This window comes from Dunckerocampus dactyliophorus, chromosome 6 (assembly GCF_027744805.1).
Source record: "Dunckerocampus dactyliophorus isolate RoL2022-P2 chromosome 6, RoL_Ddac_1.1, whole genome shotgun sequence".
NCBI classification, from domain to species: Eukaryota; Metazoa; Chordata; class Actinopteri; order Syngnathiformes; family Syngnathidae; genus Dunckerocampus; species Dunckerocampus dactyliophorus.
The window spans coordinates 23,057,605-23,082,038 of NC_072824.1; the positions used below are offsets into that span (position 1 = coordinate 23,057,605).

Consider the following 24,434-nt stretch of genomic DNA (forward strand, 5'->3'; position numbering starts at 1 on the left):
ACAATCGTAACTCCTGCTGATCTACATTCTCATCAGTAGATGGCGCAACAACACTCATTAAAATCTCCAATATCAAAAGGTGAAAACAAGCAGGAAAAACAAAGCAACGGCACTTCTCCTTTCCAAGTACACATCTCTCATCTCACACAGAAAAACATTTAACATTCAATTTGCGGCTCAGTTTCATATCCTGTCAAAACATCTGTCACTAGTGATAGTACCCATAACTGAATCTTTGTGCACAGTACAAAAAACAGCCTGCCTACCCTTGTATGTAGACATTAAATGATAGAATGATACTGTAGATGTAGATCTAGAGCAGTGAAAATGACTATTGACTGGCTATTGACTCAATGGTTGTTGATTACATGGAAGGTAATTCCAAAAGTAAAAACATTCTGTATCACAGACTCTGGAATTAATGTGGTTTAACTGTCACAGAGGAACTAATGGAAAGAAACAGGCAGCTGTGGGGTGTCAAAATGCTTTATAACTCCCAGGAGACACAAATGACATTCAGGGAGAGCTCTTCTCTCGCCACAGCAGCAGATCGCATGTCCCATCACGATACTATTACGTCAAGTACGTTTATTATATATTTTGTTAGTTTGTTTTACGAAATCAGAATGATAATGATGAAATATCCCAAATGTCTCAGAAGTCAGAACATACAAATCCCATTAGTACAGTACCTACTGTTAAATCAGCAATCAAGATAGAAAATGCTTGGACGATATAAATTCAAAGTAAAATTCACAAAGCACAAACATTTAAACGGGCCCTATCCAACTCATTTCAGGGCGGCTTTAGCACTATAGTAAATTCATTTGAAGAAAATACTCCATGTGGTGAATCTGCATTCTTCTCCTCTCGGCCAAAACTCTCGGCTTTGGCAGCCTCCTCCCCTTGAGGTTGAGGCCACCCACCCCACCCCACCTCACCTCACTGCTTTTAGCTGCATCAACCACTAGGCCACCGTGCGGCAGATACACAATTCTTACACCCCAAAAAAACACTTTCTGGCTTCAATTTCAAGAAAAATGGACCAACGGTACTGACCAGTGGTTAATGCTGGTCACCGGGCACATTGTGATGCAAAAAATGTTAAAAAATCTCATGGAGATCTTCTGAAGTTCTCATACCCAACCATTCATGAGATTGAGGAGTGGCATAAAAATTAAGCCAGGGATCATTTAAAAACACACCAACTTCATTGTACGGCACTTCCACATCATGTACAAGAGTACAACATTTTAATCACATACACAAGTCTGAAAAGTTGGAAATCTAGGATCGGGCCCCTTTAAGTCATTCAACACCGAAGATGTATTTACACGGTTTTATAAACTGGAACCCCCGATCCCAAAGACAAAAACGTATTTATACGTCTTTTACGTGTGTTCGTGTGAGAGGCAAAAAGAGGTGATGACGCAACAGCAAACTAATAGATGTCACTTTTAGACCAGTTTTAAGCCATAAAAACGGTCAAAAGGTGGCAGAGGTGCATTTCATAATGCACTTCATAATCCGCATGGATCATTTGCATGTAAAAACACACTCAACAGCAAGGAGGAAGTGGAAGAGCGTGGAGGAGTGTAGCGTGCAGAAGGTTACGCATTGTAGGGAAATTTTAACGCGTGCAGACACAGTTTAGTTCCAAATGTGAAAAATGTAAATAGTTCATGGTGTTATATTTGTAAATAAATTGTTATCTTGACTTACGTTGTGGCATAGCTGTTTAGATATTTGAGCTGTCGCAAAAGCAAAACAATTGTGTCAAAGTGAAAGTTATGCTTGAAATGTATCTTTACACAAAAAGCTGTTTTTCCTCCCTTTTCTTGTTGGGAACTGGTATTTTCCTGAAGCTTAGCTATGTTCTACTGCTGATTACTACAAAAAAACAGAAAAAGGTAGAAATAAACCTTTTTTTCTGATGAAAGACGAGGAGTCTAATCTTTCTTTTGGTAGGTTCCATGTGTATATCGCCGTACAACACAATATTTTGTGTGTCTGGAAAAATCAGTCAAAATCGTCTAAAATGGCCGGTGCTAAAGGGGTACTTTTGAAAAACGGCTGGGATTGAATGAGTTAAGATACAGGTGGTCCTCGGGTTACGGTGTTGTGTTACGTACGCGCTCCCATAATTTAATTAATAACTTAATTGTGGTCTGTTAACACGAGACACACTCTCTTTACTACAAAAACAAAGCAGCCACAAGCGTGCCACAACAACATCAGCAAACTGAAATGTCCTCATGTCACTTTCATGGACAGTGGGAAATCACAAAATTATTTTACACTACACATAACTGCTAGGTCGCTTGAGAATCCTTGAGCATGTTAAAGGATTTCCTCCTGTGAAATGACTAAAAACTAAGAAAAGTAGTGGTCTTATTGTTTACATTGAAAAGGGTGCTAGTGATTTGGCAGTTATTTTTTTTATTACCGTTTCATTTAATTCCTGTTTATAGTGCTTTATTACCATATTTTATGTCCTTCACATGTTCTGTGTCCAGCATGAGTGACTTGGGAGTTCATTTACATATAATTTCGATATAAAGATCTCACATCAACACATCACAGTCAAGGACCACAACTCGTATGTAGCTTGAGAGCCACCTGTACTTAGAAACAAGCTACATTTTTCTAACCAGTGGTTACATATACTGCTTTTGTAAACCCATTGTGCATGGAAGCAAGGTGATCGTTCTCAGCTGTCGACAACTCTTCAAAATGTCAGCGGTCCCATTCACCTATTCCGTCTAATGACAGAGGCCAGTCACATGACCGACACAGCGGATACCTGACATTTGTATTCATTAACATTGTGGTGATGGTGGCATTTGCCAAGCGGTAAGGTCACAGTGTAATCCCTACCGCTATCCAACAAGCACTTGGAATGTGGCAAGCCTGATCGTTTTCCACTCGTATCCACCTGGTACCCCTCCCTCACATAGCCTCTGTTCAGAATATTCCACACAGAGTCAAGCAGCTTAACGCCCAGCTCTGACTTTAGACAGGTGAAAAACAAAGAAAAGAGTCAAACAGCAACATGATCCACAGTGAACTCTTTAACGTGTCTAAATGCATCGCATTACCAGCACAACGCACACAGCTTTCACTGATTGACACACGTGTCCAAAGACAAATAGAAGTGTGACTAATTCCACGTCATAAAAAAAAGTCATGTTTGTATGTTTGCGGGGGACAACTGTTTTAGAATCAACACATGTTGCTTTACTGGCGAGAAGCAACAAGCAAGTCCATTCTGCAAAGGCTGTATGTTTGCATGAACACTAAAACTATAACCTGACCAGACTGTGTTGCCGCTATAGTCTTTTAATGATCCAAAAATGACCTATTTGAGTTGCAGCAGAGATTGCAAGTGTCCAAGTACACTGTATGTGAGAACATGATGTAACTTACACCAATCTCTCTTTCTCATTGGCATCAACAAACCAGTGGTGGTACAGCCTGGCACAAATCTGTTTTGGTTTTCCAACAACATGTTGACAGATAAAGAAACCGTTAAACGCTAGAAACAAACTAAAAGCCGGAGTTATGCCTACATAAGACATAATGTCAAGGTCAAAACTTTATTTGTCCCACAAAACATCTCTTGGGCAGTCCTTTACAGCTGTTGCCAAATTACTGGGCAGGAAACAGTTTACCGCAGGCTAAACTGTAAAACCTGGGTCGAATACCAACCTTGTACCACTGTCAACCTTGGACCCCTTGACCACATACGTCTTTCACGTAAAAACCACAAATAGAAGCACAAAAAAGACAAAAGAGAACCTCCATTAGCTAGTAGGGGAGATGTCGTAAATTGGAGGGATGAGCCGGACACTCGTTCCGTTACGGATAATGCATTTTTGCCGAGTACGAGCATGAAATGAGTACAGCTCGTCATTATCCATAATCGTGATGACGGAAATCTTCATTGGGTAACTACATTGCTTTCACTCTTCGCGCTCTGTGATTGGCCAGCCACATACAGCAACCACCCCTCACAAGACAGACTTGCTACAGTCAGAGGGAGGAGTACGCAGTGCATTTGACATGACAGAGTTGAAAACGGCTTGCGTCGCGTTGGTCACTGCCTTGACTACGGATGTTTTTTTTGGGGTTTTTTTTTTAGGTTTTCCTCAGCTCAGCTCGTAAGTAAAGTTACTTGGTAAACTTGTTTCGTTAGGTATGCGGTTTGACAAGACAGAGCTGTAAACGGCTCGTGTTGCGTCGGTCACTGCAGGTGTTTTTTTTTACTGTCTGCTTGCTTCTAATTTGGCTGCTGATATAAAGTCCGTTGGAAAACTTTGCTCATAGTACTGAACACGGAGAAAAATACAGTGACCAAGGCTGACAGATTATTTCCGTGTTTGCCATCACTGGATGTTTGCATAAATGACCAACTTCACACAGATCATAAAAAATAATTAAATCAAGTCTTACAGATCACCTACACACATACACAGTACCCATATAGCTGAATAATAAACAATAAATACAGCAACTTCTGATCAATCCATGTCAATTTAAAATAATGTACCGATTTAAGCCCCACCAATTTCCGGTTAAACCCCTTCCCACTTCCGATTTATGCCTCGCCCACTCTGAGTACAGATACGGATACAGATTATTTAAACGGGTGAACAGATACAGATACAGATAGTGGTGTACTCTCTCATTCCTAGTAAATTGGTATATAATATACACAGAGTTGTGTGTACACAGGGTGAAATGAGAATCACATTTGTTCTGTCAGATGAATTAAATGAGTTCTTTTCAATAACCACTTCAAAAATGGCTACTCCTCAAGAAAAGGCACAATTTCTATCATGGTTTAGCAGATATGCAGACTCAGCAAAACTACAGATTTAAGTATGGAAGACGTCACGTCCTTCAAATTGTGCAGGACATAGGAAATTTATGAAGACAGGGACAGGACGAGTGAACGAGCATGAACATGTGAGGAGATTGTACAGAGACTTTATGTACACCTTGTAAATAAGATAATATCAATATCAGCGTTTCCTGCAATCTGCAATCCGTAATTTCTGGTGGTGGTGGGTTGGGGGGAATGATAGTATGACATAATTGTCGAATCGGTCATGCCACATTGGCACAAAGTGAGTAAAGAACAGGAAAAGCAAAACAAATATGTTTGGAACTACCAAGGAACTTTCTTCTGTTGCTTCTTTAGGTTGTTTATTTAATGTCACAAAAAAAAAACTTAGCCATCTCTGAGTGTTTTTTTAGACAGAGCTGCTGGTGTAGAAGAGCCTCTGTTAGCATCCACCCCGGTTAGCGTGTTTTTTGGTTTGCTCAAAAAAGTAGGCTAGAATTTTGCCTCGGTTTGTGTACATTTTCTGGTTACAGGACAATATGGCACACGTCTCGTTGTGCCGTTAATACACTGTGCGAGTCCAACCGTGTTGTTAAAGTATTTTTAAGGAGAGAAAATGTCCTTGTTAGCATCCCACAAGATGGCAACCGCAACCGGAAGTCAGCTGTGTCGCCCGTCTATGAATAAAAATGTGAACACAAAATATTTTTATAGCATTTTTATAACATTTTATATAACAACAAAACTTATTGTTTCACAATTATTGTTTTGCAGCGTGTCTTTAGGAACAGTCACATCAAGAATCATGTCTTCAGCAAAGGTAAAAGTAAATACATTTTCATGTATCCCTTTCATTCATCATTTATGTGTATTTATATGGATTTTGAATTGTTGTCTGCATTTAAAAGTACAATTGCAAAACTATAAAAACGTGTTTTGTGTTAACATTTTTGGCTTTTTGGAACGGATTAATTGGATTTACATGTCTTATGGGAAAAACTGATTCGGTTAGCATCTGCTTTGGATAGAGTCAAACTTTCTGGAACGAATTAATGACACTAACTAAGGTTCCACTGTGTATAACTCACGCCTGTTGTTAGTATAAAATGTGTGCGTGTGCGTGCGTGCGTGCGTGTGTATGTGATTTAGGAAGCTACAATATGAAGCCAAGATTTTTATTAAGTTCCGATCACAGAGCATCGCCACATCTATCCACCATCTTAACACTTAACAAAGTTATGAGTAGGCTTGACATTCAATTAACCATTTAATCCCACAAAAGCTCATACCAGATGACTTTTTACAAGCTTCGAGGCAAGACAAACACGGTGATCTAAGGCAGTAGGAGGAAGGCATCAGAGATTGCTTCAAGTTAATTCCGTGATTTAGAAGGAGTCACATTTCATTTGTGGATAATTTATCTGGCCATTATGAATAATTAGATGCTGGTAATTTCCCACCCTTACCTCCTTTCAGCTTGCCTGGTGTTCATTTATGAGCAGACAATGTCTTTCTGGACAGAGAGGCGGGTCCTGCTATCTCTCTTAATAGAGACCTAAACATAGCCAAAGCACCACTCATGGGCTGCAGGGTCACTCACTCATCCACGTATTACAAGTGACAGAATTCAAAACTTTAATTCAATAAACACTGGGAGACTTGCTATTTGGAGTAAATCCTGCATATATAACTAAACGTATGTCGCTGCCTCTGATTGTGCGTCTGTTGGCCTTTAATGCACTCATAAATTCTTGAGTTGGCTCTGCCTTTCCACCATAAGGAGCGATTGTTCCATGGATTATCACCCTGCACATTCAATGGATAGAATAGTCCGAGCCAGGTTCAGTTTCATTTAAAACACAGCTCTCGAGTGCAGAATAAAGCCAAGCTTAAGTTACCTTTTGCCTCTGTTTGTATTTTCAATCAAACAATTATGCTAAGCAATACATACAGTAATCCCTCGTTGATCGCGGTTAATTGGTTCCAGACCCGGCCGTGGAATGTGAATTTCCACAAAGTAGGATTCCTTATTTATAAATGGAATATTTTTGTAACTAGAGCATCGAAAACCTGTTTACAGCCTTCTTAATACAGTTTTTAACATTATTAGAGCCCTCTAGACATGATCTAACACCCCTATAGTCACCTTTACACTCATATTACCCAATGCAGACTTGATCAAAATCTTAAGACCAGTTGAAAAATTGCTAGAATTTGCATTTTGCACATTTGGATCTTAATGAGGTTTTAAGTAGAGCTACAAAATGCAAACGCAAGAAGGGGGAGTGAGACAAAAAACGTTTGGAACTTGCAATTTAAACAAAAAAAAAAAAACTGAAATAGGTTATCACCTGATCAAAAGTTTACAACCACAGGCTATAAAAGCCAAAATCTGCTCAAATTTTTCATTTTCTGTCAGGCATTCGCACTGCCATGGCCTCCTGATGGCTAAAGCTAAGAAGCTTTCTCTGATGAGAAAAAATGTAACCTTGACGGTCCAGATGGCTTCCAACGTTTCTTACATGACAAGGAGACCCCACATGAGATGTTTTCTACCCGGCACAGTGGAGGGGGTCCATCAGGATCTGGGGTGCTTTTTCATTCAGTGGAACACTGGAGCTTCAGGTGGTGCGGGGGCGTCAAAGGGATGCAGATGTTGCAGCGGGCATCCCTCATGACTGAGGGCCCTCGTCTGTGTGGTAACAGCTGGGTTTTTCAACAGGACTTTTTCAGGGAGAATAACATCACTCTTTTGGACCATCCTGCATGTTCCCCTGAATTAAATCCCGTAGAGAACATTTGGGGATGGATGGCAGGGGAAGCTTATAAAAATGGCCATCAGTTCCAGACAGTTGATGCCCTTCGTGAAGCCATCTTCACCGCTTGGCGCAATGTTCCCACTAGCCTCCTGGAAACACTCGCATCAAGCATGCCCAATGAATTTTTAATGTGATTAAGACGAACAGTGGAGCTAGTCATTACGGAGTCCTACTGAGAACATTTTTTGTTCTGGTTTGGGGAGTTTTTTGCTATTTTTTGAGCGATGGTCTTAAACCTTTGATCAGCTGATAAACAGCCTATTTCAGTTTAATTGCTGTTCGCAATAAATGACTTTTTCAAAGTGCTTTTTGTCTAACTCCCCTTTCTTGCTTTTGCATATTGTAGCTCTACTTAAAACCTCATTAAGATCCAAAATGCAAATTCTAGCAATTTTTCCACTGGTCTTAAGATTTTGATCAGGAGTGTATAGTCGACATAATAAGAGTAAATAAGCCATTTAAGACATAAATACGACTCGTGCTTGTGTGTGTTGCTGTAAATGTGTTGTTATAAATAAGAAGAGTACAGATATAACTGTTTAATCAATTAATGTAATAACTTAGTCAATGACTACAAGTAGTTTATAGAAATAATGCTTCATTAAATAGTTAGCGGAGTAGATGAACATCTATTTAAGCGTGTCAAAGGTTAAACAGAAATACTGTTGGTCACACAGCTTCTACACACCAAGGTTACCAGGTTGATACGGGCCAGAATTAAGTCAAAACAGAAACACTGGCCGGAGCAAAGAATGTTTTGTTAGTGTCAACAACTACCCTGAGTGTTATCAGGACAGCGAGGGAGCCGGTTATCATCTGCTGGCGTCCAGGGGAAAGTCATCCTTGGAGAGACTGACGCCAGTGGTTTGAGCAAACAAGTATAAAAATGGCTGTGGGACAATTGGGCGGGAGCGCTCTTTCATTTTCAGCCAGGAGATGGGTACAGGTGAAATGAAACGGGGTCCGGATACCTGTACAGTAGACTGCGGAAACTATCCTGTCCGACTTATTTTTCAATTATTATGTCTGATTTATCTTTCAATTATTATGCCGGACTTATTCTTCAATACATTTGGAAAAAATCTAAATTGTTGTGAGAGTCTTTCTTCCTTCTCATAACTGGAGATTAAAAAACGTGCAAGGGGGAGGTAAAATTGGCTTAATTCATTTTCCAAAGTGGTCCTTTGACCTTTAGGCGGTTTAGCTCCGTTTAGCTCCTTGTGAGGAAACAGCAAGTTGTGCAAAAAAGGTACTGCAACATTGAACAGTTTAAAGGTCAAATGATGTTCACCTGTAAAGGTTAAAGTCCATTTTAGGTTCCATGCTGAAATTTTACCCTGAAGAGCCCTACTTTTTGTGAGTAGTGTATGTCAAGTAAAACTGGAGATTCAAACAAAGAAGGACAATGAACAATCTGTGGGTTCTGCTGTTTTGGTTAGAGAGATCAAATGGTCTGAGCAGTTTATTCTTTCATATATATTCTTTCGTATATGCAAGTTAAAAAGGAGGACGACTTGTGTTAATGTTAATGCTAAGATGCATGATAAAATAAGTTAAAATATTGTACTTTGGTAAAAGCCTACAGGTAAAATTGTATTCAAAATAAATGCGCTTCAAATGTTGATAAATGGACAAAATGTATGAGTTCCAAAACAGAATGGCTTTCATTGTCAAACTTAGCTCAAAATAAATATTTCATTTGTGCTGAATCTTCGGGGTTTGACAGGGCTAAAGTTCATTTCATTGTAGTTTTACTAGCAAAGGATTGCTGTTCAAAATTGGGTTGTCGCATTTCACTGCGTGAATCCATTTTATTTATAGTTTGTCTTTTTCATTTTTGTCTTGAAGGTTTTCACCTATACAGTCGTCCCTCCCCGCTTTGCGGTTCGAATTTTGCGGCTTCACTCTTTTTTTTCCACAAATACTGGATATGAATTAATAAATCAAGCTGTTTCGAATTCATTCATCTCCATGCTTGCCCACGTGCGCTTGTATGGGTTGCACCTGTGAGGTACAGTAAATTGGATTTCCTGTCGGCTTGCCCTCACATTGTGTAAAGCACGATGCCATTTGGGTGAGCACATGTTCTTCAGTGTCCCCTACCTCAGCTGTCAGTGCGGGCCTAACAGCAGGGACTTACAACAGGAGGAGGGGTTTATGTGCCACTTCGACACCACCGCAGTCCGTCTGTTCAACCTGGAGGGCAATATGCACTCATTCATTCACGCAGCATTCTCCAAGTTCATATCAGAGGTGATTCTCAGCGCTCGAAACGACTTTGCTCTGATGGCTGACAAAGTAGTACTGCGGGACTTCCATAACCGACTGAATGTTGCCATGACTGCAGACTTGATTTGTGTTCGTGCCGTGGCAACTTTGAACCCTTGTGGGGGCGCTTGCCTGCATAGTGCCATGCAACTGTCACACATTTAACTTCAAGATTAGCCTCAGCCAGCGACACGTGTCAACATAGCAGTGAACACATCCTTAAGTTTGCGGTGATTGAGGGAAAAGGTTGCAATGCTACAGGAGGTGACATAATAAATGCATTATTTTTCAAAAGGCTGAGAAAATCCCCTCAGTAGGGATACTGGCAGTTAGTAGCAAGGAGAAGAACTGCTGATAACGCCGTGATCTGATCATGTAGTAAACATTAACTTATCATGGAACAACTGTGGAAGGCGGTGAAGTACGTGATTTCATTCGGCTTCAAGCCAACGGCGTTCGTCCTGACAACCGTTTCAACAGGTGAGGTGACCGACAACTGCTCTTGTTAATAACTGTGTGGGAACAAGAGTGGCCCCACAGATTTTACAAGAGTCCCAGACAATTTGAGCACTTTTTTTTTGTTTTAAACACACACACAATTTTGACAAGCTCTCAGGATGGACGATAATTCAAACCACCAATGAAGCGTTTTGTTTCAGAAAGTCAGGGATGAATAATATAACCAATGGATCAATCAAGTATTAGAAATGTGGGATGCCACAGCCAAAAACAGCACATTAAATTCCTAACACACAATAACGAATGAAAGGTGATGGGGTTTACCTGTCCTGAGGCATTGTAGTAGGTTAGTGCTGAAGACCAGCAGTCAGTGACAATGGGTCAAATCCTTTTAGAAGTTCTGCCGGAGCAAAGAGATTTAGCGTGTGCAAGGACCGACGGAGCCACAGTGAGACCATCGGTGAGGCCTTGTATGAGGTCAGAGGCAACTTTCCCTGACACACGCTACCACAGTGATTTAGAGTTGGCAGGTGGGACAGAGGGTAAAGGTGAAAATGCGAAAGTGGTAAAAGAGGGAGGGGATAAGTTGAAATGCTGGAATAAGCACACACGCTTGCTTGGTTTCTGCAATTGGCTGGCGACTAGTCAAGGGTGTAGCCCACCTCTCGCCCGAAGTCAGCTGGGATAGGCTCCAGCATACCCCTGCGACTCTAATGAGGATAAGCGGCAAAAAAATACATGGATGGATGGGCATGCTTGTTTTATCACTGATCAAGGGAAGGGCATCCAGTCAGAGATCTCATTGGTCAACATGTCGGCACATTATGATTATGACTTTTTCACTATTCTATGAGTTTGAGGAATAATGACGTGACATATGAAATCCAACATTTTCTATTGTCACATAGACATCACAACACCATATCGTCACGATTCACCATTTCAGACATCGCAAATTTACAGTTTTTGATCAACATTATTATTTTTTTTCCCCCTACAAAAATAGTAATAAGTAAAATATAATAAAAAAAATATATAAAATATAAGTAAGCTCATGTACCAAAACCCATCAGTACCCTAATACAGTGTCACAAGGCGACCCTTCCTGTCCACAATCAAGCAGGATGTCACAAGTATACCTAGAAAATTACACACTTACAAACTCCAGCAACTCCAATTGAAGGCAAACAATCATGTAAAGCAGGGGCCTGCAACCTTTTTGGCTAAGAGCCATGAAAGCTACATATTTTCAAATGTGAGGGCCGTATCATACTTGTTAACAGTGAATACAACCAAATGGGTGCATTTGTAAGCAAGACCAACAATTTTAGAATATCATAATTCCCTGAATTTATTGTTTTTAATAACATTGTTATAGTGACGCCATCCAATAATAAATAAAATAATTCTTACTATTAATCGGACTTGTGGTGCTGCATGGTTTTGCAGCGTATTCCGTATCTTTCTTTCTTTTCTCGATCTTCTTTGTCAAAAGGGTTTGCTCTGCAGAATTTGTTAGTTAACTTCTTGACATCTCAATGGCTCGGGTAGGCTACCGCATTATCCAGTAATAATCGAGTTTTGGTGTTTGACCTGGAAAATGTCGTAAGGACAGCTGGCATTGGCTCTGGCCACCCACACTGCGGTAGAAAATGATGGATGGATGGATTAAAATGCATAAGAAAGTTTTATATTTTGAACATTATTTTTGACACTGTGACTTCTCTGATGTTTTACATGAAAATGTCAACGAAGACATAGAAATACAAATAATAAAATACATTTTATCGTGTTAAGAAATGTTTGAGAGGCAGATGCAATCATGAAAATAGCCACATCTGGTCCCCGAGCCGTAGGTTCCCTACCCCGGATGTAAAGCGTGGCAGCACGAAGCTGACGCCGCAATGTTCTTACAGCAAACAGGTTGTTACTTCCAATAAGCACACAGAAAAAGGATCAATCATTTAGAAAGACTTACGTTACTGTCATTTGACATTTGGGATTTCATTCAAGCAAATCATAATAAAAGCATCTTATTTGATTTGATCATTTATCATTCATAACACTTTGTGTTAACAGAACGTGCCAATCGCCTGAAATTTCAATGAATAAATTCAGTTAATTGCATTTAAGATTAGACAATTACATACAGTACTTCATAAACTTATTGTGTGGTAAAACACTGCGTATTTGCATAATAGTACACATATTATTCCCTATTTAAATACTTTGGAAAATGATGTGAAATTTCAAAAGAGATCATTTGAAATCTTTTTTTTTTCCTTCCTATTTTCTCAGGATTTTTGAGCACACGATATATTTTTATAATAAAATTAGATTTTTAAAAGAGACATTGCCAATATGTCATATTTTCAATATTAAATATTAAATATTAAAAATGCAATCATCACATGTAAAGTATGATTGTATAATATATATCGATAAAAGTTGAACTATTTAACTTTCATATAATGCACCAAACGTTTCACATGGTCAAGACATGCCATATAAAAAAGGATCCATACGTGGTATGGTCTATATTCTTATATACCATACCATATATTAAATAAAAAGCCATTTATTATATCAGATCACCAAAAGGCCCGCAAACAGTAACGATCAAAACATTATTTATCTAATTCATTATGTCATTACTTTCATTATTTATCTAATCCAGCCCAGCATTCCCCATACTGTGTTTACTATGCGGTTTTGTAATATATTTAGTCTTACCTTTGCATGACTTCTTCAGATGTCTCTGAGGAATATCCACCACTTTGTCCTTTCCCAAGCATTGTTGAATAGCGTTCCTGGAAGCTTTCGAGCAACCGCTCTGATCCCCGGGCTGCTGCAAGGCGCAAGGCAAAACAAACTCCCTAGCACCACCTGCAGCCTTAACACCTTCTAACCTAGAACACAAGAGGCAACTTTTTCATGGCTGCTCAGTTGTTCTCTGGCTGCCAGGTGGGAAGAGAAAATGAATCCTGACATCAGAAAAAGAGACGTAGACCACTTTGCCTGCTCCTACTTCCTAGAAGTCAAACAAAGAACTCCTTTAAAACTTCTGGCCCCTTCAAAAGATGGGAGAGTAGAGTGCCTTCCAAGGGGTACGGGAGCTTGAGTGAGTGGACTTCTGGAGGGGGTGGGCTCTAGGGACGGCAGCAGGGCGTTGAGCAGCAAAGGGCTAAATGGGAGTCCCTGGCTGAAACTTTTCAGTGCAGCGCATCAACAGGGACACCAAAGCCCCTCAGGCCATGACTGATTATCACCTTGACGCTCACACACACACACACACATGCTCAAACACACACTCCCACACAAAGTCTGGCCAATGGAGGGGTGTGCTGGGGTTCTGGGAATGCCAACAGTGGCTGGGTAGGTGTTGGGGATTAATGTAACTGATAAATCATTGGAAGTCTTGACTCCAGCACAGTGTCATATTGTTCACATGTCGTAATGGCCTGGCAGGCAGAGGTCTATGAGCCAAAAGGTGAGACTTGTTAGGTAATAACACACCTCGAAGACGCAGACAGGTGGTAATTTATGTGTTGCCTGGTTGGATTTATAAATCCATGAATCATTTTAGGTTCCATTAACGAAGGGCTATGTCTTGAAGCAATGAGGCTGCAATGAATTTTACTATGTGGCAGCAATAAGGCGAGGGTGTGACTAGATTGCTGCCTAAATGGGCTACACAAGCAAAACAGGAGAGTTAACATATTATTTCTCAACTGGTGCCAACAACATGCAATGCTAATGCTAAAGATAAAAACAACCATGCTACACCTTGCACTTGCAAAGGTCTGCTGCTCAAAACCTGCTGCTTGTAGGTTGACATACACATATTCTAAACAAGAAACTTTTCAGTTTCTCCGTTATTTAGCAAGTTTTCCATGAGGCCCACGACACGTCCAGAGAGCTCGTCGGCAACAGCTGGCCACCTCACTGCCTTGCTCGTCTTCTTCTTTCCGAACAGGGGGATTGATGTCCTGCAGACCTTGGTTTTGCTCATGCTGCTGAACCTCACTTGACTTACTCGACTTGCTCTGCAAGAAGTAGCGGTCAAGGTCCCTGCTGTTCTACCACAAGGCACTTTTTCAAGCCTCAGTCGTCTTCTAGAAATTTTGGCATGAGGAACGAACCTACCTAACCCTAACCGTAACCACTACTCATTAGTTCCTCATTAATTCTTCATTAGTTCCTCAGTAACTACTTTAAATTGATGTGTCTTTCCTCGTTCCTCTGTAACTACTCTACTCATTAGGTCCTCATGAGTTCATTAGTTCCTCAGTAACTACTCTCCTCATTAGGTCCTCATGAGTTCTTCATTAGTTCCTCAGTAACTACTCTACTAATTAGTTCCTCATGAGTTCTTCATTAGTTCCTCAGTAACTACTCTACTCATTAGTTCCTCATGAGTTCTTCATTAGTTCCTCAGTAACTAGTCAAAATTTATGTGCCTTAGTCATTAGTTCCTCATTAGTTCTGCATTAGTTCCTCAGTAACTACTGTATTTTTGTGTACATTTTTGTAAAGTGTGACCAAAATTTCTCTACATTGGAATAAATTTAATTCCACTTCCTGTAATTGCAATGCAACATCCTGTGCGGTGGAGCCAATGCAATTCAAATTCCAATTCTTGAAATGAATTGAATTTAAATTCTAACTTTCGCACAAGCCTGTGCCTTAGAAATGACTTTATTTTGCACACCGGACAGACGCATTTTAATGTGAAGCAGTTTTGCGTTGGGTCACAAGCTCTGCTGTCATTCTGTTTTAGTGCTTCTGCTAACGTATACATTTGTATTACATTGAGTGCATTCTTCTGCATGAATCAGTGTGTCTTCAGTTCACCGGCTTTCTGGATGTAAGAAGTAACGGCTATATTGTGATTAAATGTCAGGCTGTTATGATTTCATGTTCAAGGCTTGGAGCTTTCCGCCTCCAAAACAAACCTCTCCATTCCGCATACCGATGTCTACGGACTGAGAAAATACACTCCTTGCACCTGGTGTTTTTGTCCTGATAAAGATAATAACTGTGTCTCTGTCTCACTGTCTGGTGGGACACTTGTGTCAGACTGCTAGGTGATCTGTCAACTGTTTCCTTTTGCAAAATAAAATTACGAAAGACAAGTTTTTATTTGTTCTTTCATCGCTGCTGTCAGAAATATAAATCTTTAATCCCATGCTTTGCAGAAGTGGGGAAAAAAAAAGCCTCTCCAGTCTCTCGCTCAGGCCCGCAGCCATCACAAGCCGATCGACATAAAATGATGACAAAACGTATCAATCAAAGGGAGGGAATCCTTCCCATCCTCACAATGTCCGTTTCAGTGACTAATGGCACACTTTGGTAGATATCCGTTTCTGTGCTGACAACCATCAAGAAATGCTAAGTCACAGATATTCCGTTTGTGTAAACACATGCAAACATTCATGTGACAAATCTCCATAACAATCCCTCCATTTATGTTTGGCTCTGTGATAAAGCAAATCGCCGGTGGTGACAATAGGACAAGCCAAAATGACTGAGAGTCATTATTGACCAACAGAGCATCATTAACTGGACCTCACCAAGTCTATAAGAAAATAATAATGCATTTCTCTTGATGGCAAAAATGACAAAGAAAATACTATTATCTGCTCAAGCCGAGAGGAATCGTGGCTTTAACCCAGGTAAATAAATCAGTAAATCAGTATTCCTCCACTGCCACATCATCAGCACAACAGCGACTTGTGTAGAACGGTGTGCTAAAAGAAGAATTATCTTACACCATGATATGAATTCCATCTCCATGTGAGCTAAAGTTAGCAGTCTCATGGTCAGGTTCAGATGATTGATCACCACATGTTTTTGGCAGGACTGCTCTCTTAGCATTGATTATAAAAGTCATCCTGACCTGCATGTCTTTTCGACGTTCTACTAAAGCCTTGCATTAAATATACACCATGAAATCATGTTCTCACTTTCATCTCTTCTAAGTTTTCGTCCAAAAAATCTGGAGCATCAAATGGCCCGTTTGCTTGTACCATTACTTCTGTTCTGCTGTTTTACTGAAACTTCCCTGACTTGCGTTCTAATTTTTGCCATTAATGACGTGCAAGAGGGGCGATTGCACGAATTACATGACACTTTCTATTCTGCTGGATTACTACAATTGCTATGACTATGTGGAATAATTCCAATTTTATCCGGAGTTGTTCTCATTACATATTTTGTGCAAGGTTGCAGCTGTCATTAATTTTCGCGAGACCAGGATTTATTTGCCTGCGTCATTCACACATGGGGCATTCCCATGTATGTGTGCACGGTCACACAGCAACACGGCTTACTGTGATCAGATCATTTTATGTTGCAACGTGTGAAGTAGACAATATTTGCCGAACAGTGACAATTGCTTCCAACACAACAGTAGACAGTACAGTATAAGGGAGTAATTGGATGAACACTGAAGAATCTGGTGTGGAATTCTGCTTTGTTCATTTTCTCTGTGAAGTGGCGTGAGCGGAAGTAGGTCTTTAGCTGCCCAGAAAACACAAAAATCTTCCCACTGCTGCCTTTCTCTGGTTTAGATTTGTTTCAAGAAACACTTTCTGGCTGCCATTTTTAGCAGTAGCCTGGTTTGCATTGCCAGCAATAAGTCGAGCCTGTTCCCGGTGAACGTTGGCCTCCGACAAGGCTGCCCTTTGTCAACAATTCATAACTTTTAGGGACAGAATTTCTCGGCACACCCAAGCCATTGAGGGGATCCAGTCTGGGGGCCTTAGGATTTCATCTCTGCTATTTGCGGATGGTGTTGTCCAGATGGTATCATCAGGCTGTGACCTTCAGTGTTTACTGGGGCGGCTCACAGCTGAGTGTGAAGCTGACTCAGCACCTCCAAATCTGAGGCCATGGTTCTCAGGCAGAAAAAGGTAGATTGCACCCTTCGGGTTGGGAGTGAGGTCTTGCCCCATGTGGAGGAGTTCAAGTATCTTGTTCACAAGTGAGGGAAGACTGGAGCATGAGATCGACAGGTGGATCGGGGCATCGCCTGGAGTAATACGGTCGCTGTAACGGACCGTCGTGCTGAACCGGTCGATGTGTTCCTACCCTCACCTATGGTCATGAGCTTTGGGTCGTGACCGAAAGAACGGCTGGACTCACCCTAAGAAATACGGTGAGGAGCGCTGTCATCCCAGAGGGGCTCACAGTAGAGGCATTGCTCCTTCACATTGAGAGCAGCCAGTTGAGGTGCAGTCCAGATGCATCCTGGACGCCTCACTGGTGAGGTGTTCCGGGCATGCCCAACCGAGAAGAGGCCCCAGAGTAGACCTAGGATTCACTGTAGGGATTCCATCTCACAGGTGGCAGGGGAATACCTCAGTGTCCTCCTGGTGGAGCTAGAAGAGGTGACCAGAGACCCGGAAGTCTGGTCTTCCCAACTGAGCCTGCTGCCCCCACAACCCGGACATAAATCAGCAGAACAAAATGGATGGATAGACGGATGCTAATTTCAAGAAAAAGAGACCTACGGTACAGAGCAGCGGTTAACGATGGGCACCCAGGAAGTTGCCGTACACACTCCCTAAACTTGTGATATGAGACCATGTGATACCTGACCATTCAGGAGATTTGGGGGTGGCATAAAAATGAAACCAGAGATAACTTTAAAACACACCAAATTCATGATATGACACGTCCACATGATGTAGAACAAGAGTACAACATTTTAAACTTATACATAAGTCTGAAAAGTTGAAAATGTGAAATGGGTCCCCTTTAAAACAAACGTTTGTATCGATTCATTTGAAAATGGCACTTAACTGAACTGTTCACTGACTGTTTTGTCAATATACATTTGATAAATCATAGTTTACAACTTGTATCTGGTGCTTTGACAATTTTAAAAAGTGAGGACTTGTTTGTCGACATGCACACAGTGATAACAATAATACAGTCACAGATGTGGATCCATGACAAACATTTCATGTTTGAGTTTGCCACACTGTGCTCGAGTGTGAATGGTTCTTACTATTGACGGAGTCATTATTACAACAAGAGGCAGGGATTTTTCTCTTCCCTTTTATCATCCATCCATTTTCTATGCCACTTATCCTCATTAGGGTCGCGGGGTATGCTGGAGCCTATCCCAGCTGATGTTGGGCGAGGACTGGTCACCAGCCAATCGCAGGGCACATATAGACAAACATATGGACAATTTAGAGACGCCAATTAACCTAACATGCATGTTTTTGCAATGTGGGATAAAAAAGAACATGCAAACTCCACACAGAGATGCCCAAGCGCAGAGTCGAACCCAGGTCTTCCCGATCTCCCCTGCTAACCACTCGGCCACCGTGCGTTATCATATTAGGTGCAATAACACCATAATGGCTCTGCATCAAATCAGCAAAACAAAGGACTCAGAATCCACTCCAAATTAAATGAAGAAAATGTGGAGAATATCCCACCGGTACAGCTGAGAATGTCAGTCTGGAGCTGGAGACAGACATACATGAAGGAGGGAATGTTTATCCTGCCGCAGATTTAAGCTGACATGTGTGAAGTCATTAGGCAGGCTTAGCCTGCTAACGAAATCATTCTAATTTTCTACCTTTAACCTCTTCATAGCCGGACCTTTATGTTGAGAGGCGATCGGGCGACACCATCTGAGCGACTAAAGCCGACAAGAACACATGTGACACAATTACATACACACGCTCACAGTGAAGGTCAAATACGTGGACATTAAGGGGAAGGTATCCATTTCAGCATGCCCCTTTTGTTGTGCTCACCAGTATTGAACTGAATTTCACTTGAAGCCAAAGAATACGTTCCAGAAGATTATCTTAATGCCAAATAACTTAATTACTAATAATAACTGCCTCTTGAAAGGAACTTCACTGGAAAAATATTATGTTAAGACGTGTCATTATGAGGGGGTTTAGGCTCACAATCATTTGTGTCCTTTGTGTGATCCCAGTGAACTTTCTGTTGGCATGACTTACATGGTGGTGGCTTGTAAATGCTGTGCTAATGGGTTGTGGTCATGTTAAAAATACAGTCGGCCCTCGCCACACTGTGGTTCGAATATATAATAACGTAAAGTAGTAAATCATGCTGTTTTATGGTTGAATATGGCCTATTATTACTCAGAAAATATGCATATTTAAAGGGGTAGTTTGGATTTTTTTTTTTGCATGAAGTTGTATGACATTCCCATGAGCATTTTAGTCCAATAACAGCGACTTACGCCCCACTTGGTCTCCTCAGTCCAGTTCTGGTCAGATTTCTGCGATGAAGAACGTAGTTCAGCTTAGTTGCCGGGGACAAAATGCCTTCTCAAAAAGTCAACGTCACTGTTATTGGACTACACTGCTGATGGGGATGTCATACAACTTCATGTCAAAAAAAAAAAATCCAAATTATCCTTTTAAGAAAATTGTACATATTTTTTTGCTGGAATTAAGCATTTTCAAGCATTAAAACGGCTAAATGAACTAAAAAACAAATATATTCAGAAGACGCATTGAAATTGTAAATGTAGTATTCTCCATTGGTCGCTAGGTGTCACTAATTGTTTGGTGAGACAAGCACCAGACTCACCGGAACAACAGGCTTTTATTAAAGTTTAAATTATCTCACAACAGGCACAATAATAATAATAATAATAATAATATAATAACAATGATCAGAATTATAATAACACAAGCTACTGTTCCGGCCGTAACCCACAACAAGCTAAAACCGTCCCCCATCGGAACACATTTATAGCAACACACACGAGTTTGAGTTTTATTTTGTTTTTATTGTCTACTATATTGTCATTTCATGTCTACAAGGCTGTAATAATGTTAAAAATCGTATGCTGAATATCATAAAACAGGTTTTCTATGCCATACTGTAACTACGAAAATATTCCATTCATAAAGAAGGAATCCCACTTCGCGGAAATTCACTCATCACGGTCGGTCTGGAACCAATGAATCAACAGTCTATCCAACTCATGTCAAGCATTGCATACAGATGCACTAACTCGGAGGACATGAATCATTTTGGATTCACATTTGGCAGAGGATCCAGACGGTCTTTATGAGCATATAAAACGGATTTAATCTCTCGCAATCACCGACACAACTACAAATTCCATTGTTCATCAGAGGACAACATACTTCTTGTTGCTGTTGATAAATCTAAAATGACACTGAATACATGGAACTGCATCATCCGGCCATGTTACTGACGTTGTGTGTTTGAAGCACCGCAGGACATCTTAAAACAGCCCAAAATAGAAGCACAGTTATAAACACTTCACATATAACTGAAGGACACCAAGACCAGCAGTGCATCCTTGTAAATGGTGTTAGCTGAATACTTGAACAACTTTCAACAACAAAGAGTTTGCTCGCATGTTCTACTGACTAACAGCCTTCACATCTACCAGCCAGCATGAAGTAAATAAGTGTTGTAAACACTTACATTTTTTGTTATTGTTGTTATTTGTTATTCAACATGTGCACTTGAAATTTGCTATTTCAACAATAAATGTTCTGTTCATTTCTGGAATATTATCTGGGCGATTTGAACAGGGGAGAGGATATTGAACAAAATTATAATCCCAACTAACCTGATGAGTCGCTCAAACCGGCCATAGGATACCTCAGTAATACAGTGAAACTTGAAAGTCATTTATTTTATACTGGTTATCCTGTTAGCTGGAGCCTATCCTAGCTGACTTTGGGCAAAAGGCGAACTACAGGCTGAACCAGTCACCAGCCAATCACAGGACACATATAGACCAGTGACGTGCGGTCAGGGGAGGTAATAAAATATACAAATAATGATAAACATATCATTAATATTTGTCCATTCAACAGTGTTATGAATCTAATTTCTGTATGATTTCAATCGTTTTTAACATTTTCTTAAGTAAAAATTGCTGAATTTGTACTTTCCTAATCAAATACAGGGCAGAAATATGAAATGAGGCTGTGGTGAATCTCTCCTTTCTGCCTTAGTGTGCAAGCGGAGTCAACTATATATACATATATATATATGCAGTATATATAAATAATATTGGCGGCATGCTGACAAATAGAAATCGGCATCCAGCTTAGTGCGCTGAGTACAGTGTGTGCGTGTTTAAATATACAGTATATATATATATACACACACCTGTATATATACACACACACACACACACACACACACACACACATCTCCAATTAACCTAACATGCATGTTTTTGGAATGTGGGAGGAAACCGGAGTGCATGACAAGCATCCAGAGAATCTCGTCTGCCTGGCAGCCTTACGTCGGCTGGACCGGTGCTATTGGAATCTCCAGAAATCCTGTCCTGAGAACTTTCTGGTGCTGACATTAGCTGAAGCATGGCGGCGTCCCGGTGGCGTTAAGATAAATGGTTGAACGACTCACTGCCTTGGCATTTAGGATGGGAAATATGTACGGACCGTACCATAATGAAATGTTCGTTCCCAGACGACCTAAGGCAAGTGAACAAAAAAGACTTCCATGAAATTGACAAGTGTCGAAAAAGGCCATACGCAGTTGTGATTAGGCCCCAGTCACTGTGACCAACCTTCATTGCCAGTATTAGCATTCTTAACATTGCCATAGGAGTGTAAAAATAAGTTAACCTCTGCATTATATGTATAAATACAACAAATCAATTAAAATTACTCACCCTTTGTTGAGGCGTGACTTGCAGTGAGGGGGTTGCTCATCTACAGGCATTGCACTTTTTCCACATTAACTGTCATAGAAGTGTGAAATTAAGTCAACCAATGTACTGTACAATAAAACTAAAACAACAAATGATGCACTCACCATGAACTCTGGTGGATGTGTGACACGGTGGTGAACGTGAGACGGCAGGATTACCGCATGGTCCTGGGAGGTGAGTCTTTTCATATTAACACTAAACTGTTGTAAGTGTATATCGGTATATCATAGAGAGCAACCAGAACAGATACATATGTGTTCCTTACACAATTCTTTGCCATCACTGAACCCCTTCTGTGGTGGCCAAGTGCATGTTAATCCTTTAGATTCTCATTTAGCTGAAGTCTCATGAAATATGCCAACGTCTTGCGAAAATTGCTTATGTCTCATGTGACATTTTGTCCAACTTTTGAGGCACACAATTTAGTTTGAACTCCAAATTGTCTGACTTTAGGGATCACTGTACATTCTCAGCAAATTAGGTTGTGTTTCTGTACATTTTCCCCAATATTTGAGTAGATGTGCACTCCATGGATATTCGGCTGAATTACACTTTCATGAAGTCTGAGTAATAAAAGTGCTATTCAAATTCTGCACCCGATGAAGGGCTGCTTTTCTTGTATTGTAAAATGTGGGGCCAAATTGACCACTGACCTCTGATTCCACGTAGTCTGATCCAGGGGCTTCCTGCAGGACTCTCGTGGCTCAACAGCAGGCCAATGGGGGTTCATGTCTGTCTGCCTGTCTCTCTTCTAAGTAAACATTACTCTCAAAATACATCTGGAAGCATACTTCACCCTGTTCATTGGCAAAGGCCAATTATATACAGTTATACTCAAAATTTATTCTACCGCTATTGTAAATGACACTCATACAAGGGCATTGAAATCGGTGCCATTTGCTTGTTGTAACCCCAAAATATGTACCACAATTTCAGTGTGGAAGCCACTACTTTAAACCTGGAACCCTGCAGCTTATGTGAGGCAAATTTATGGATAAGTTCTTGTCACGTGATATCTTCTTTACTTCAGTCAGTGACGAAACGGTAGCTTTTTCTTTGGCAGGAGCCGATCGCGAGCTATCAGTGCACTCACAACGAGCTTATCAACCCACTGGAAATCGCAGGTGGTCATTCTACGTGTATAAAAGTACTGACTCATGGTGTCATCTTACACTAAACTCCTCACATGGCAACTTACCACTCAAAGGTATTCCTCAGAAGCATACAAACATGTACCAATACGAGTTTAAAATGAAAAAAACAACTGCTTTAAAGTTTTCCCATAATGCATTGCGCCTGAGCAACACATTCATTGGGGCGCTACAATGACGTCAGCCTCCCTCTGTTGGACAGAAGCAGCATTGCAGCGCCATCCATCTATTTTCTATGCCACTTGTCCTCCAATAAAATGCTTTGCTCAGACGAAATGCATTATGGGAAGCCTTTTTTCCCCATCTTACCCTCGTATTGGTACATGTTTGTATGCTGTGTGATGAGTTTAGTGTTTGTAAAAGGACACTGTGAGTCAGACTCTTATATTGAGTAATGACCTCCTGCAATTTACAATCAGTTGACAAGCTCTTCCTGAGTTATTTCATAGCTCATGATTGGCTCCTGGCTCCAAATAAAGAGCTGCCTGGTCCTCACGGACCATTTGATGACGATGGGGGTGGGGGCAGCTCCTGCATTGGGAGGGGGGTCAGTGTGTGCAGTGAGACACAAAGTGGACATCTTGTTGAGTGTGTTACCGCGCAGTTAGCTATCCATAACCATGAATACGTCTCTAAAAAGAAAAAATTGAGAAAATAGAGCGAAAATGGGCATTTCCCTTTGCCTTCACTGCCAATGAATGATGCTGGCTTATCAGTGATATGTGGTGAGAAATTAGCAAACAACTGAAAATTTAATGTTTAAAGATATTTTCAAAACATGCACTCAGCTTTTTCTGAAAACTACCTAACTCCAGAGGGGCCTAAGAGACTGATTTCGGAACTACTACGTTAGGTTGAGCAGAGCAAACATACTTTCAAGAAGTGGATGAAGGCTCCAAACTCAACTACAGCTGCTAGTCTTGTTGCTGCACATGAGCTCTTAAGGGGGAAGCCATTCCCAGATGGAGAATGCATTAAATAATTGTTCATAAACCTCTGACCATCTATTCTCTGAATTAAAAAAGTTAACAGGAAAGTATTCAGAAAATGAAAGAAATGCCTCTCTGCAAAGTAAAGATATGACCAATATGGCAACAAACATCACCAGTCGGTAAATTGATGAAATGAATTCAGCGCAAGCATATTGAATTGACTGTGATGAGTCA

General features: G+C 40.6%; 1 protein-coding gene across 1 annotated transcript in view; it reads right to left on the minus strand.

Annotated features, from left to right (window-relative positions):
* Positions 1-22,461, minus strand: part of rbm20 (RNA binding motif protein 20) — a 57,930-nt gene extending 35,469 nt beyond the window's left edge. The window contains exons 1-2 of the mRNA XM_054779177.1: positions 22,222-22,461; positions 22,079-22,147 (exon numbers count right to left, since the gene is read on the minus strand). Of these exons, the coding sequence (XP_054635152.1) occupies positions 22,079-22,128 (50 nt within the window). The 5' untranslated portion in view covers positions 22,129-22,147; positions 22,222-22,461. The remainder of the gene's footprint in view (positions 1-22,078; positions 22,148-22,221) is intronic.
* Positions 22,462-24,434: the final 1,973 nt, after the last annotated feature.